Source organism: Petaurus breviceps, unplaced genomic scaffold (assembly GCF_028583685.1).
Source record: "Petaurus breviceps papuanus isolate PSGF00001 unplaced genomic scaffold, PetGlider_PUasm1.0 90845, whole genome shotgun sequence".
Taxonomy (NCBI): domain Eukaryota; kingdom Metazoa; phylum Chordata; class Mammalia; order Diprotodontia; family Petauridae; genus Petaurus; species Petaurus breviceps.
In genome coordinates this window covers 13,452,924-13,470,263 of record NW_027187359.1, presented here as the reverse complement: position 1 = coordinate 13,470,263, position 17,340 = coordinate 13,452,924, and the positions used below count along the sequence as shown (strand labels likewise).

The following is a 17,340-nucleotide window of genomic DNA, read 5'->3' as shown; positions in this document are numbered from 1 at the left end:
TTTCACGGGGGGGGGGGGACGGTGCATACAGAGGGTACCATAATGTAACGTGTAGCGCAGGGGATCACCTTCACTACAGTAGCAATCTCAATAGGGCTTATTTTCGGGGGAGGGCTTATTTTAGAGGAATCTTACACAGTAAGGGGAGGGCTTATTTTCGGGATAGGTCTTATTATCGGGGAAACACGGTAGGTGGTCAGGGGCTCTCTCTATTAGATCACTTGCAAAGAGTCACATGATTTTACCTGTAAGTATCGAAACACTTGTATATGCATGTGTTTTTGTATATTGCACTATATCCACATACCTATGTGCCTACATATGAATGTCTATATGTTCACACGTGCTTATGCATTACAACATGCATATGTGCACATGTGTTTACTTACACATCACACACATGTGTGTTTTTATGTATGTGTACATGTATTGTGCATACATGCATATTTGCATATGTGCATCCACATGAGGGCAATGAGACCTTGTCACTTTTTTTCTTTTCCCTGAGACAGGGGTTTCCTGACTGAAAAGATAACTGAAGAGGGAGAAATTTAACTCTCCAGTTCTAGAACATTTGCCCTTTTTATTCTGGATTCCAGAATCTCAGGGTTTCAGAGTTGCAAAGTTGCATCCTCAGAGACCATCTGGTCCAATTCTTATGTGAAAATTAGTCCCTTTAACATTTCTTTTTCTTTTTTTTTTCTTTTTGGATGGGGGAGGACAGGGCAATTGGGGTCAAGTGACTTTCCCAAGGTCACATGACTAGTAAGTGTTAAGTGTCTGAGGCCAGATTTGAACTCAGGTGCTCCATTACTCCAGGACCAGTGCTCTATTTGCTGTGCCACCTAGCTGCCCCCCCCCCTTTAACATTTCTAATAAATGTGTCCTCCAGAGTGGAACTAAAACTGATTGATAATTGATAATTTGTCTCTGCTCTGTCACTCATATGTGATATTGGTTAAATCTCTCTGACCCTTAGTGTCTTTTTCTATAAGGGTGTGGTTAGATTAGATGACTTCAAGGGTCCCTGTCAGTTCTAACTATATCATTATCCAGCTTTTCTGGGAAGGCCCATGGTTATTGTTCATAAGCAGCTAAGTGGCATAGCAGATAGAGCATTGGACCTGGAAACAGGAAGACCTGAGTTTAAATCCATCCTCAGATATTTACTAGCTGTGTGACCCTGGGCAAGTCACTTACCTTCTGTCTGCCTTAGGTTGCTCATCTGTAAAATGAGGCTAATAATAGCTCCTATCTCCCATGGTTGTTGGGATAAAATGAGATAATGCATTCAAAGCTCTGTGCAAATCTAAAAGTACTTATCTAAATGCTAGCTATTATTTTTATATGGTCCTTTAAGGTTTGAAAAACTCTTGGTAAGCTATTATTATCCCCATTCTATAGAAAAATAACAAACCATGAAGTGTAGAGAAGGTAAGTAATTAACCTGGGCGCACATAGCAAAGTGGCTGAGGCAAGTTTAGAACTCAGGCCTTCCCAACTCCAAGTCTGGCACTTTGTCCAGTGGGGCATCTACTGCCTTTGGGTTCCCCGTGTACATGTTCTGCACTGTAAAATTTCAACTGATCTCAGTGAGAAACAATTGGGTCTTAGTGCAGCAGGAAGGAGTTGGAATGGGCAGAGATCTGGCTTGAGTCTCACCTCCAGCACTTAGCTTCTGTGTGATCCTGAGCGAGTCATTGGCTCTCTGAGCCTCAGCTTACTCAACTATAAAGCAGGCATAATGACTCCTCTAGTAGCTCCTTCCCAGGGTGGTGGTGAGGCTCCAATGAGACAAGACAGTGAGTGAGGCATTCGAAGTTAAGGTGATTAATCAGCCATCTCTGCAAGGCTGCTCAGAGAGCTAAAGCCGGAAGTGACCTTAGAGACCCCACAATCTAATGCCCTCATTTTACAGATGAGGAAACTGAGACTTTAAGAGATGATGCTGCCCAGGAAATAAGGTCAAACAGGAAATAAATGATGGAGCTGAGATTCGAACTCTGGTCTTGTGACTCAAAGCTCAGAGCTCTTTCCACTATATCAGCCCACCTCAAACACAGTGGACCATTCCCCACAAGTTTTTTAATGAGCACGTCACCCATAGCATTTCATTCCTTCCCCCTCCCCATCCCCCAACCCCTTCAGGTCAAAAAAATGGGACCTCCTGAGTCCAAAGGAGAAGATTCTGCTTCTGCGGGATGATGAGGATGGAGAGTTCTGGTAAGAGGACTGAGCATGAGGGACTCCACATAGCCCAGATCCTGGGTTCCCCCCTCACTGTTGGGTGCTTCTCTTTTCCCTTCTGTTAGTTAATAACCCCATTACTCCATATACTCCTGTTTCCTTAATGGGACTCTACTTAATATCTCTAAGCAGTTCTAAGGGGTGGCGAGGGCTTTGAAATCACTCTCTAAAATTTAGAAAACCCAACAGGTCTTATACTCCTTTAACATCTCCTAACACTGAATTTAGGGCCTACAGAGCAAGAATCATTAGTTAAAATAGGAAGCTACAGGGAGCTCCTCTTTCTCCTCCCTTTTCAACCACCTCTTTGCCACACCTTAGGTAAGTTAGCTATTATTCCCCCAGTCCTCCCTTTAGTGAGCCTTGTTGTACCCTGGGGACTCTGCCCATATGGGATTGGTGTCCCAGGTTCTTAGTCTCAGCAACCTCCTCCCCCACAAGTGAATTTGTGTTTCAAAAGTTGTTTGAAGAGGGATTTTCAAGGCCTTTTGTCAAGCTGGTGGAGAGAGGGGTGGGAACAAGGTTATTTAGGGCTTTGGTCTTAAGAGAGGGAGTAGGGAAAGAAGTGAGAACAAGTACTCACCCCAACTCTGCCAATAGCTGATCTGTGAAGACTGGTAGAGAGAGGTCAGGGAGGCAAGGGGAGAAGGAAGAGAGAACAGTACCACAAAAAACTAGAGAGAGACTATTCAGAAGGAGACAGTGATTGATAGCATCAAATGCTGAAAAGATTTCAAGAAGAATGATGTTTGAGGCCATGGTTATTAGATTTGATGATTAAAAATCATTGAAAACTTTAGAGAGAGCAGTTTCACTTAACTGTTGAGGTAAGAAGGCAGGTGGCAAATATAATTTGTACTAGCGTCATGACCAGGGAGACTAAAGAAGACCCAAGTGAAAATTATCTCAGGTAAAATAAACAGGAAGTACTTGGCTGATTTTGAGAAGTGAAGAAGGAACATTCAAAGAGAATATGCCGTGAATAGAATGCTGGACCTAGAATGGAGAAGATCCAAGTTCAAATCTTACCTCAGACTCTTATTAGGAGTATGCCCTGGGCAAATCATTTAACCTCTGTTTGCCTCAGTTCCCTCAAAAATAAAGTCAAGATAATAACAGTACCGACCTCCTAAAGCTGTTGTGAGCCTTTGAACGCAGAAGATAATATATGTATTTTGCAAACTCTAAAGCATTATATAGATATGAGCTATTGTTCTTATCATTATTAAATAAGACTACTGAGGGAGAGATTTAGAGAGGAAAAGAAGATCAAGAATGGACTTTGAGAAATACCCACATTAAAGAACTATGAAGATGAACCTTCAAAAAAGGAATGATTGGAGAAGCAGGAAAAGAAGCAGGAGAGTGTATGTCATAAAATCCAATGTCTAGGGCTGGAAGGGACCTCAGAGGCCATCTAATTAATCACTCTCAGTTTACAGTGGAGAAAACTGGCAGAGAGTTGAAGAGATGTCAGCCACAGATAGTAAGGGTTAGAGGCAGCTATGACCCTGAGTCTTCTGCCTGCAGATGCAATCTTCTTTTCTGCTGTCCTCACACTCTTTCTAAAGCCAAGGAAGGAGATAGTGCCCAGGAGGAAGGGGGTAATGACCAACATTGCCAAAAGATGCTGAGAGCTCATGGAAGATGAGAACTAAAATTTTTTTTCACAGGTCATTGGTATTGGTATCACTGGTAACAGGTTCACTAATGACCCTGGGCAGATTTTCAAGACTTTCATAAATCTTACAGCCAAAGAGGTTGTGAGCTATTATTATTATGTAGGGCAGCTAAGTGGCACAGACTAGGAATGAGGAACGTCTGAGTTGAAATCCTACCTCACATGCTTGCTATCTTGTGTGACTGCGTAGATCACCTCTCTGTGCCTTATTTTCTTCTTTTATACAATAGGGATTATTCTAGCACCAGCTTCCCATAGTTGTGAGGATCAGATGAGTTAGATATGTAAAACACTTTGAAAAGCTTGAAGCATTATATAAATGCTAGCTATTACTATTATTATCATTATTTTTCCTGTAAACTTTTCATATATAGAAAGGTTGTCTCTGTCAATCCTGGAAACTTCATGGAAAGCAAATTAATGCATGTCTCTGTATTCCCCATAGGATTTAGCCTGTGGTCTAGTACAGAGTAGATGCTCCATAAATATTCTTTGTTTGATAGATTACAAAATCTTTATCTCCTCTCAAGGTCACCCTACAGGAAAAGGAGAGATGTATTGCCTGGGAGCAATCCACATGTATTAAATAGATTATTTAACTCAAAGAGCCTTGATCCTTATACCAAATGATGAAATCTCACTTTATATTTGCTTAGATCTTCCCTTGCAAGCCCCAAAGACCTCTGTGGATAGGGAAGTTGAGTGAATGTCACTGGAAATATAATGGCTTGTGTTTATATGTATAGTGGCTAGAGGGCTGGCCTCAGAATCAGGAAGACTGCTTTCATGTCCCACCTCTGATACATATATTAGCTATGTGAGTCTGTATAAGTCATTTAATCTCTTAGTACCCCATTCAGTTCTTTAAGACTGAAAGATAGAGAGCAATTGACAATCTTCATTGGTAAAGGGATTTTCCTCACTGGGAGTTCTTTAAACAAAAGGCACAAGTAGGTGACTCAATGAATAGAGTTCTGGACCTGGACTTGGAAAGACTTAAGTTGAAATCCAACCTAAGACACTTGGTAACTACACGACCCTAGGCAAGTCACGTAATTCTTCTCTGCCTTAGTTTCCTCATCTGTAAAATGAAAATAATAATAGCAACTAGGGGCAGCTAGGTGGCGCAGTGAGTAAAGCACCGGCCCTGGAGTAGGGAGGACCTGAGTTTGGTTCTGGCCTCAGACACTTAACACAAAAAAACTAGCTGTGTAACCTTGGGCAAGTTACTTAACCCCAATTGCCCTCCAAAAGGCAATAATAATAATAATAATAGCAACTACCTCCTAGGGTTGTGAGAATAAAATAATATTTATAAAGCATTTTGCAAACCTTAAAAGTGCATATAAATGCTATTATTGTTGCTATTATACAAATGAAATCACAGATCCAGAACTCAACCCTCATCCCCAAAAATGAGTATACAAGGCTTTAGGGTTACAAAACCCCTTTTCTACTTGTATCATCCCATTCAATTTTTATAACCAGAACCATAAGTAATAATGGTTCAGGCATCTTAGAAATGTGTCCTAGGAAAGCATCATGAAATACACCTTTAAATCACTTTCTAAGATTAATTCAATTGAATAAAATAGGAAGAAGGGACTCTGTACATCATTTCTCATGAGAAGGGTCCCTATGACACAACAAGGCTATAAGTTTCCTATTTCAAAAAGTGATTCTTATTGCACTCAGTTGTTCTACATTGTAGGGTGTCAATGCTGTTAGTGTCTTTTAAAATTTAGTGCTTTGGGATAGCACCCTCATTGTTCCACCTTAGGTACATTTATGCTCACAGTCACCTCTGCGGTCATGTGGTACAATTATCTGTATTTTTCACATGAAGATACTGGAAAGTTATGTAACTTGCTTATGTAAGTAGTGAGGGCAGAGGTGAAATTGGAATTTTTTGACTCTACATCTTTTGACTCCAGGCCCAGTAGTCTTTCCACTTTGTCAAATGTCAGGTTTTGTAGTTTAAACTATAATTTAGCTTTCCCCATCATGTCCTGATGTCTTGCCTCAACACAGTCTTTGTGTCTATTTTCTCAGGATGTCCTTCCATGACTTTAAATTCCATTTTGTGTCTCTGGTCATCTGTCAGCTGACACCAGACCTGATGAGTCAGGAAGTGGGAAAGAAATGGATGTGTTCTCTGAGCGCTGGGAGATGGGTGAGGGGCAGCACAGCTGGTGGCAGGCTAAGGCATTACAGAGGTAAGTCATTCCACAGGTTAGGTCGGAACTTTGTACCGGGGGAGGGGGTGGGGAGCCAAGGGCTCCAACAGTCCTGAGCAAGAGGGAAAGGACAGCAGTCTGAGGCAGGAATCTTAATTCATGTGCTTTTCGCTTGGGATGTGTAATGGATACAACAGTACATAGCCAATGAACTCCCAAAATCGAATGCCCTATTTTATGAATATTTCCCCCATCCATGGTTCAGAGTAGAATCCAGCACTGGCATTCAATAGTGAAGGAAGGGGCACTTGCCAGTACCCAATTTAAGAAATCCAGTAAGGCCTTTAATCCATCTTCCTTCCCCCTCCAACTTTCCTCCTCAATGACTGAAGCCTAAAATTTGATTTCATCTCTTTAGCTTAAGATTCTGATTCCAGTTAAAATGGAGGAGGGAGGGAAAGAGAAAACAAAGAGCTGGGGCCTCTAAAGATAAACTTGGCTTTCACAATGGCCACAGCTGACCCCAAGAAGGCAGAGCTCAGTTTAGATCTATCTTAGGGATCAAATAAATGAATATTGTGTTCAATTCTCTTTTTTTAAGCATTATACTTGTAGCGATACAGTAAGATCGGTCAGATCTTCATTTGTGTTCAGTTAGGAGGGACCACATTTTAGGAAGGGTATTGACAAGTCAGTAGCATGACTGAGAGGGTAAGGGAACTAGAAATCATGTTCTCGGAGGATTGACTGAGGAAACTTGGGGTATTTAGACTGGCTGGTATTCCTAATCTGGGGTGTATGAATCAAAAAAAAATTATGATAACTGTATTTCAGTGTAATTGATTTCCTTTGTAACCTTATGTATTCTGTTTTGTGCATTTAAAATTATATTATGAGAAGGGTTCCATAGGTTTCACTAGACTGCCAGAGGGTCCATAACATGTTCCATATGTTTCACTAGACTGCCAGAGGGTCCATAACATGTATATATGGCATATAAAGAAAATAAATACAAATGAATATGAGGTAGTTAAATACAAGGCCCTTTGGGAAAGAGAGCATTAGAATTTAAGGAAAGCAGGAAAAGCCCAAAACAGTAGTTTACATTTTAGTGGAGGAAACTCCACACATTGGGAAGTGGTGGTCAAAGAAAAGAACTTTGGTCTGGAAATTTGCAGGGATGGTGTGTGGGACCCTAGGGGAGCAGACTGACACAACTTAGGAAGGAACTGTGGCAGAGTGCTTTGATCATGGTTTGTGGTTCCAGAACTGGAGATGGGGTAAGGAGGAAGAAAGGAGAAAAGGGTAGACTAGAAGTGGTAAAAGAGTTGGTAAGGAGGCTATGGTGGAGGTGAATAGGAAAAAGTGAAGTGCCTTATGGCTACAGCTTTTCTTTTCTTTTCATTTTCCAAAATTTTATTTTAGACTCAAATTCCAGAACACAAATGCAGAATAGAGAAAAGAAACAAAAACAGATTATAAACTTAAATATTGGAACTTAAATAGAAAGTTAGAAAAAAAGCATGTTGTGTGCATCACAGAACATAAGAGAAGATTCAAAATATGTAACAATAGATTTTCATTTCAAGAAAGCCTCTATGATAAATAATACTCATTGTGTTGAGAATTTTCTGTCTTTTCTTTGCTTCCTTGTAAGTTTTCTTTTGTTCTCTGCTGTGCGCTTTTTTACTTTGTTCTTTTTTCCCTCCCCCCAGAAAGTTATGCAATAAAGTTTAGATGTTTCTCTATAGCTATAGATATATACATACACACACACACACACACATATATATATATATATATACATACATACATACATACTTTCCCAAGCCTAGTCTACTCCTGATCTTTGTTTTTTTATATATGATTATATCTATTGTTTCCTATCCCTTCTGCCTCCTCTACTTACTTCTACCCACTACCTTGCCCTCCTATGACTTGCCTACCCCTCTTCAAGGATCCCTCTCCTCCCCTCCCATTCCTATGAATCTAAACACCCTTCTATGCTCCTGTTTTGCCTCTTCTTTCCCCCTCCCTTGTCCTCTTCTCCTCCCTGTGCCCCTACTGTTTTATTTCTTCTGAATTTAGAATACTTTTGTACTCTTCTAAGTATATATGTATTGTTTCCTCTTAAACCCATTCCCAGTGAAAGTAGGTTACTAGAACTACCAGTACTCCTCCCCCGTCTAATTCCTCTGTATCAATTCTTCCTTTTGCACCTCAAATAATTACTCTTTTAAGCTGTTCCTAAATGATTTTACTCTTTAAATTCAAATCATTCTCAGGTTTACCCCAATTTTTGATATTATCAATTACCCAATTATTGATAAGAATCTTAGACAACCATTTTACATTTTACATATATAAAAAGTAAACAGATTGTCCTTATGAATCCCTTATAATCAGTCTTTGTTATATGCCTTATATTTCTTTTGGTTCTTATATGTTGAATCTTCTATTAAGTTCAGGATTTTTTTTAACAAAGTCTTGAAAGTCTGAGAGTTTGTCAAATGTCCATTTTTTTTTTCATTCAGGATAATAGTTAACTTTGCAAAGCATATTTTTGGCCAGAGCCCCAGTTCTTTTGCTATTCAATATGTTGTGTTCCAAAACCTGCGGTCCTTTAATGTTTCTGCTGCTAGGTCTTATGAAATTCAAATTGTGGCACCATCATACTTAAATTGTTTTAATCTTGATGCTTTTAATATTTTTTCTTGAGCTGGGGATTTTGGAATTTGACTATAATATTCCTGTGAGTTTTCCTCATAGGATCTCTTTTAAGTGGTGATCAATGGATTTTTTTCTATTTCTACTTTCCCCCCTTTGTTCTGATGCTTCAGGACAATTATCTTTGATGTTTCTTGTATTATTGTATCAAGATTATTTTTATCATAACTTTCAGTTAGTCCGATTAATTTTAAATTTTCTCTTCTTGATCTATTCTCCAAATCTGTTGTTTTTCTTATGTTTCAGTTTCTCTTAAATTTTTTCATTATTCATATTTTGTTTAATCATTTCTTGATTTCTTACAATTTCACTGGCTTTACTTTGCCCAATTCTGATTTGCAAGGTGTCATTTTCTTCCTCAAGATTCTGGATCTCCTTTTCTAATTAGTTAACTTTCCTTTCATACCCTTTTTGTTTTTCTTGGATTATTGTTATTTTCTTTTTTAGTTTTTCCTCCATCTCTGTCATTTGATTTTTGAAGTCTTTTTTTTTTAAGATCTTCCATGAATTCTTTTTGGGCAGGTGTCCATTTGACATTACTCTTTGGGGGTTCCTTTACTTCAATATCCTACTCTGAAGATGAACCCTGGTCATCTCTATTACCATAAAGGCTTCTATAGTTGGATTCTTTCTCCTTTGCTGTGCATTTTTTTTGTGGTGATACCTTAATTATTTGTGTCACCTATAGCTCTGGTTGTGGGAAATGATGCCTCTTGCCCCAGATCTTCACTTCTTCCCTCTAACCTGAAACCAAAGCCAAATGTCCAACCTCCTCTAAGTGCCCACAGACAGGGGCTTTCTGCACCACTGCTCCTGCATTCACTGGGCATATGCTGGTTCCTTTTTGCCCCCACAGCTATTCACAGCACAGCTGGGTCTGGCATTCCTGGTCAGCAGAGGTTCCCTCGATCTTCCTGGGCCCAAACACCTAACTCCCCTCACTATCCCAAGGGTAAAAGTTCCAGTGGCTGGGACCAAGGCAGCCTCTCACACTAACTAACCCCAGGACTTAATGCTTGTTGTTTAAGAGGCTTGCTCCTTGCTGTGAAAACAGAACCTAGACTGGAGGTATTTACTCTTCACAAGGACCAAACCCTGACCTCTGATTTTTCTTCTGACCCTCTCAAATTGTCCCAGGAGGACCCTGATTATGCCCCCCATTCTTATTTATCTCCACCCACACTTTGTTTACCCTAAGGTGTTATCTTAACTCTTTTGTGGGGGGAAATCTTGAGAGCTTAGAATTTCCTGACCTACTTTGCCATCTTCACAGAATCCTCTTTATTCCTCTTCTAAAATTCCTTTCTGGGTGAGGCAGTCACTGTCAGGAGAGTAGGACCCCAGGGCATTTTTATTACTGTCTAAGTTGGACTAGATGTCCTCTGAGTTCCCTTCAGATGAGGAGATTTCAAAGTTCCAGGATTCTAGGGAAATCCAGGATGTTTTCTTTATTATTAAATCTCTGATAAGTTTAACTCCTCCTTCCCCAGACACATTTTGGATGAACCCACAATTTCAACTTACTGTCTTAAGTGCTGATGAAGACAAGAAATCCTCAAAACCCTGTGGTGTCTTGGTTTCTCTTATGCAAAAATCTAAGAGCCGTCACCGGAAAGAAATGCTTCATCTCCCCATTGGCACTTTTCTTTTCAGGGTAGGTGAAGAATTTGGATCAACCAAAGTGAGTGATGCTCAATGTGGGATTGGAAATAGATTGGTTTCCCCATCCCAAAGGGTATCTAATTCTCTTCTGAGATAATGACTAAACATGAGTAGGACTATTTATTATCCCTCTTCTTTCTCTTCTCCATCAACATTCTGCTTATGGATAGCACTAATTATAAGAAAACTTTTAAAAATTTCAAGTCAAAGTTTGTTTCTCTTTAGTTTGCCCCCTTTGGAATCAAGTAGAAAAGGCCTATGTGACATACTGGAAATTTTGCCTCCTTATGAAAATATTTAGTAAATATTCGTGGAGTCATAGAATTGAAAAGGATTTCAGTTACCATCTAGCCCAACCCTACACAAAAGTAATCCCTAATATGACAAACCCAACAAATAAACAGTCAGTTGCTACTTTATGTTGTTTAAGCAGAGGGTGGGCGACCACTGTATTGAGTATTTAGTGGTGGGCTATGGGTTAGATTAGATGACTGCAGAGGTCCCTCCAACCAGCAAATTCTGTGACCAAGTTTATGGCATAGTTCCCTGAAGAAGTGAAATAAAGGGTTTCTCTGTGAGCAAACTGGATCTTCTCCAATCACAATCTGTCTTCTACTTTCAGGCCTGCTTATACTCCTTCATTCTCAGTCCCATTCAGACCTAGATTCATCTGTGTCTCCCAATTTGGATGGGTTCTCCTTTAGCAGTGGTCTTTGGTTCATCATTCCCTTAAGACTAGGCATAGAATTAGGACCTGTTGGTGCTACAAGGGACCTCAGAGAGCATGTATTATGATCCCATAACTTTAGAGTTCTATCAATTATGGCCTTTGGGTGTGTAGGTTTGGGCTTGTAGAAGAACTGAATTCCTTGACTAACCTATTCTCTCTCTTTTTGTCCTCCAGGTGAATGAGGTAAGTCTTTAACTTTGAATCAGTCATTTGTGAGGGCTATAACTCTGACATATCACCAGCTATGAAGCCACTTAATTCTGATTTAACTCTAACATACTTTTATAATAAGGTCCCAAAATGATGTCATCTGCTATAGATTTGTGCCATTAGAAGAATCCTTATTATTCTTTTTTAAAATTTATTTTTAACATTCTTCTCTTTTTAAAATTTTGATTCTCAAATTCTCTCCCTCCCTCCCACTCCCTCTGTCACCCACAGAGAAGGTAAGCAATGTGATATCAATTATTACATGTGAAATCATGCAAGACAGATTTCCATATTAGCCATATTTTTTTAAAGTAAGTTAAAGAAAGTGAGAAAATTATACTTCAGTTTGTACTGAGTTCATCAGTTCTCTCTCTGGAGGTGGAGGACTTTTTTATCATGAGTCCTTTGGAACTGTCTTGGATCATTGTTTTGATCAGAATAGCTAAGGCTTTCACAGTTGATCATCATTACAACATTGCTGTTACTGTGCACACTGATCTCCTGGTTTTTCTCACTTCATTGCATCAGTTTATAAATCTGGTCATGTTTTTCTGAAACCACCCTTTCACTTTTCTTTCAGCACAAAAGTAAGCCATCATAATCATGTACCACAACTTGTTCAGTCATTCCCCAACTGATAAGCATCCCCTTAATTTTCATTTCTTTGCCTACACAAAAAGATCTACTAGAAATATTTTTATGCATATCATTCCTTTTTTTAAAATTCATTTTGGGATACAGACCTAGGAGTTGTATTGATGGGTTAAAGGATATGCACAGTTTTATAGCCCTTTTTTGGGCATAGTTCCAAATTGTTCTCCAGAATGGTTAAACCAGTTCATTACCCCACCATCAATTCATTACTGCACCTATTTTTCCATCATCTCCTCCAGTATTTGTCATTTCTGATAGGTATGAGGTGATACCTCAAAGTTGTTTTAATTTGCCTTTCTCTAATCAATAGAGATTTAGAGGAGAATATAGAGTGTTCTAGGGGGACTAGCACTTCTGATGTGAGAACCTGTTGAACCCTTTGCAGGATTGCTCATCTACCTTTTGTGTCCCCCATCACCCAATTCTTACTTTTAACTCCAAGAAGCTATAGCATGCACAGCAGTCATATCCTGGTAAAACTATCTCAACAGATGGGCTAAACCAGGTTGTGGCTAACCAACAGGCCTCAAACTCATCAGTGAAGTAGGCGGATGTCTACCCCAAGTATGTGAAGACTTTCCCCAGTAGAATGGGTGGATGAGAACCATTTGAAGGTAGCTGAAGCAGGCACTGTAGAATGCTTAGATCTTAGTCAGGCATTGAAGACACCACAATCACCCACTGCCTCTTAGGCCATCCCCAGTATTGTTACTGGACTTCAATGATTCTTTTTTTTTTTTTTAATTTAAAGCAATCGGGGTTAAGTAACTTGCTCAAGGTTACACGGCCAGTTATTTCTGGGTGTGGTGCTGAGTATCTGAGCCCAGATTTGATCCAGGTCATCCTGACACTGGAGCCAGTGCTCTTACTCACTGAGCCACCTAGCTGCCCCTAAGCAATTGGGGTTAAGTAACTTGCTCAAGGTTACACGGCCAGGTGTTTCTGGGTGGGTGCCAAGTGTCTGAGCCCGGGATTCGATCTCCAGGTCCTCTCAACACTGGAGCCGGTGCTCTTACTCGCTGTGCTACCTGGCCACCCCAGACTTCAATGATTCTGAAAGAGAAAGTAAGGTTGACACCTTTGTGCAACTCTGCCTCACTTAAATCTAATTCACATGCAAGTTGACATCACCCAGTGATGTCACTGGTGTTCTCTAAAAATGAAAGATGAACAACAACAAATTATTTAGAACATTTTTACATGGCTATAGGTAGCTTTGATATCTTCTTATGAAAACTATGTTTATATCCTTTGACCATTTATTACTTAAGGAAATATTCTTATTTCTAGAAATTTGACTCAGTTCTATACTCAGTATGTATTTGAGAAACAAGGCCTTTATCAGAGAAACTTGCTGTAAAATTTTTTTGATATGACTTTATTGCATATGGTACCTTTTACCAAAATGTAGTTTCCCTGATTATCCCTTTTAATTAGATCTATTTTTGCTTTTACTTTATCTGAGACCATGATTGCTACCCCTGCCTTTTTCTTTTTTAGCTTCAGCTGAAGCATATTAGATTCTGCTCCAGCCCTTATTTTAACTCTGTGCTGTCTTTCTGTTTCAGGAGTATCTCTTGTAAATAACATATTGTTGGATTCTAATCCATTCTGCTAACTGCTAGTGAGTTCATCCTTTTCACATTCCCAGTTATGATTACTAGTTGTGTTTTTCCCTCTATCCCATTTTCTTCTGTTTCTTTCTCTCTCTTTTTTTATCCCATCTCTTCTCAAAAATCTATTTTATTTCTAACCACTGCCTCCCTTATTCTGCCCTCCCTTTTATCACCCCCCACCCTGTATCTCTTATCCCCTTCCCCTCCTATTTCCCTATTGAGTAAATTACATTTCTACACACAATTGAATGTATATATGTGTGTGTATGTATATGTGTGTATATATATATATATATATATATATTCTTCCTTCTTTAAACCAATTGTGATGAGAGTGAGTTTTTAAGCTCTTCCTTGCAAAGTTCTTTTATGTGAGACCCAGTGCATCCCTCTTTTTTACTTTTTCATATGTTTTTTTTTGTGATCATTCAAACATAATCAACTCAGATCCATGCCCTCTGTCTATGTAATCTTCTTTTAAGTGCCCTAATGATAATAAAGTTCTTAGGAGTTACATTATCATCTCATGTAGGAATGTAAACAGTTTGACTAGGGGCAGAGCCAAGATGGCGTAGTAAAAGCAGGAACAGTTTGACTTTATTGAGACCCTTATGATTTCTCTTTCATGTTTACTTTTTTATGCTTCTCTTGAATCTCATATTTGAACATCAGATTTTCTATTCAGTCATGGTCTGAATGCTTGAAAGTCCTCTATTTCATTAAAAATCCATTCCCTCTCCCCATACTGAATAATTATGCTCTGTTTGGCTGGATATCTTTTCTTGGTTGTTATCCTAGTTTCTTTGCCTTCCAGAATATCATATTCCAAACTCTCCACTTTTATAACATGGTAGCCGCTAAATCTTGTGTCATTCTGACTGCAGCTCCACAATATTTTAATTGTTTCTTTCTGACTGCTTGAAGTATTTTCTCTCTGATCTAGGAGCTCTAGAATTTGCTATAACATTCCTGGGAATTTTCATTTTGGGATCTCTTTCAGGAGGTGGTTGGTAGATTCTTTCAATTTCTATTTTACCCTCTGGATCTAAAATATCAGGGCAGTTTTCCTTGATAATTTATTGAAATATGATATCTAGAGTCTTTCAGATAGTCCAATAATTCTTAAATTATTTCTCCTTGATCTATTTTCCAGGTCAGTTGTTTTTCTGATGAAATATTTCATATTTTCTTCTATTTTTTTTTCATTTTTTTTGGAGCGGGGGGAGGCAGGACAATTGGGGTTAAGTAACTTGCCCAAGGTCAAACAGCTAGTGAGTATTAAGTGTCTGAGGTTGGATTTGAACTCAGGTCCTCCTGACTCCAGGGTTGGTGTTCTATTCACTGTGCTACCTAGCTGCCTCCCCTTTTTTTTCATTTTTGACTTTATTTTATTGTCCCTGATGTCTTGTGGCGTTTCCATATGCCTAATTTCAATTTTTTTAAGGAATTCTCTTTTTCAGTGAGCTTTTTGTACATCTTTTCAATTTGTCCAATTCTGTTTTATTAAGGTGTTCTTTTCGTCAGTGAATTTTTGTGCCTCTTTTACCATTAAGTCAATTCTGTTTTTTAAGTTATTATTTTCTTCAGTATTTTTTGTGCCTCTTTTTTACCAAGTGGTTAATTCTTAATTCATATTTTTCTTGTATCACTCTCATTTCTTTTTCCATTTTTTCCTCTACCACTGATCTCTTTCTTTAACTCTTCCAGGAATTCTTGCTGGACTTGGATTGAATTAGCATTTTTCTTTGAGGTTTTGTTTGTAGCTGTTCTTATATTGTCATCTTCTTCTAAGTTTTGTTTTGGTCTTCCCTGCCACTATAGTTGCTTTTTTTTTGGTCAAATTCTTTTATTGTGGTTATTGTTTGCTTATTTTTCTAGTCTATTTCTTTACTTTGAACTTTATGTTAAAATTGGGCTCTGCTCACCTTGGGGTGGGGAGGCACTGTCTCAAGCTTCAGGCTTTTTTATGGCTGTTTTCAGAGCTAGTTTGGGGGTCTCATTGTTTCTAGGTGGTGTGATCCTAGGAGAGGTCTGGTCATTGCTCTCCTGGTCTACACTCTGGTCTTTACCCAGGAAGGTCCTTTGGTCCTATGCAGTCACAAACACTAGTGCTCTCCTTGCCTTGGAACTGCAACCAGGGCCCCTGCTGTCTTGTGACTGACCACCCATCATTTCTCTCTACCCTGTAACTGTGACCCAGAACTGCATATGGGCAATAGAGTGACCAATTAGCTCCAGCTCTACCCAGTGCCAGCAAAATGTCCCCTGCAATATCTTTCTGATCACTTCTCTGACCCCTTCTCATCTCTGGTCTGACAGGTACTGAAGTTGCTGTTGCTATCATTACATGCGTGGGCTTCTGGACAGGCCTCTACCCCAGTGTCACAAACTTCTCCTGCCAACCTTCTTAGTTTTCTTAGTTTGGAAAAACATCTCACCCTGACCTTTTGTTGGCTCTGCCACTTCAAAACTTGATTGGAGGCATTATTTTAAAGTAGTTTGGAAGGGAATGTTGACAGGGTTCTTCTAGGTTGCCTCAAATCCTCTATCTTTAACCCCTATTATTTCTAACATATCACCTATCAGCGGCTGCTGCTCATACCCCATAGAAAGGCATCAGGTTCTTTCCTACTTTGAGGCTCCCTGTAAGCTCAAAATAAAAATAAGGAGAAGTTTGACCTTGAGGCTTTTTTTTTAGGATTGTGTTTAGGGTTATGTGTCTTGGAAGAAGGGAGTGTAAGAGAGCCAGATGAGATATTTTAATGGAAGAACAATGAAGCCCTGGGGAGTCAACTTATCTGCAATGTTTTCCCTGTGGTTCTGTGTTGGTGTTCTCTTAAGCTGTCTTTGTTCCTGAGGAACACCTGTTGCATTGAGTTATACTGTAAACTGTTTAAGATCTGAAGCCTAGGCTACAACAAAAGCTAGGTAGCAATGCCTCACTATCCCAAGGTAAGAGATCAAAACATTCTAGAAGCCAAGGAGTTATAGAAATATGATCTCAGTGAGGAACTTTCCTCCCTAAAATCCTTTTAGCTACTCAAGGTGAAATCTGAGCCCAGCTTAGGCCACAGCCAGTAGCTACAAGATCCATTTCAGAATTTATTGAACACTTAGATGAATAACAAGATATAGTATTGAAGACTGTCACAACATAGGGAGAAAGATAAATCACAGTATTGACTGCATTATAAAACCCATAAAACCTGGGTATGTGATATATGGGCATGTCACGAAGCCACGAAGCATACCTCTTTAAGGGAGAGATGGATTGTGGCATAAACAGGAAGGGACGAGAGAGACAGAGACAGCAAGACACACACACACACACACACACACACACACACACAGAGAAAGAGAGAGAGAGAGAGAGAGAGAGAGAGAGAGAGAGAGAGAGAGAGAGAGAGAAAGAGAGAGAGAGAGAGTAGTAGTAGCACCAACAGCAGCAGTTGCAGCAACAGTATTCCTGAGTCCTGGTTTGTGTTTTGTCTGTAAATGTCCCCAGAAGAGGAATCCTGGCATTCTTTAGCTGCGAACCCAAATATCTTCTTAATTTATTCTTGTTAATTAACTATGACTATTGCTGAATTATAGAAATTCTCTCTCTCTCTCTCTCTCTCTCTCTCTCTCTCTCTC

General features: G+C 39.3%; 1 protein-coding gene across 1 annotated transcript in view; it reads left to right on the top strand.

Moving 5' to 3' along the window:
* CAPN14 (calpain 14) overlaps positions 1-17,340 on the top strand; it is a 65,223-nt gene that overhangs the window by 22,930 nt on the left and 24,953 nt on the right. The window contains exons 9-12 of the mRNA XM_069071814.1: positions 2,149-2,223; positions 5,981-6,144; positions 10,323-10,513; positions 11,399-11,407. Of these exons, the coding sequence (XP_068927915.1) occupies positions 2,149-2,223; positions 5,981-6,144; positions 10,323-10,513; positions 11,399-11,407 (439 nt within the window). The remainder of the gene's footprint in view (positions 1-2,148; positions 2,224-5,980; positions 6,145-10,322; positions 10,514-11,398; positions 11,408-17,340) is intronic.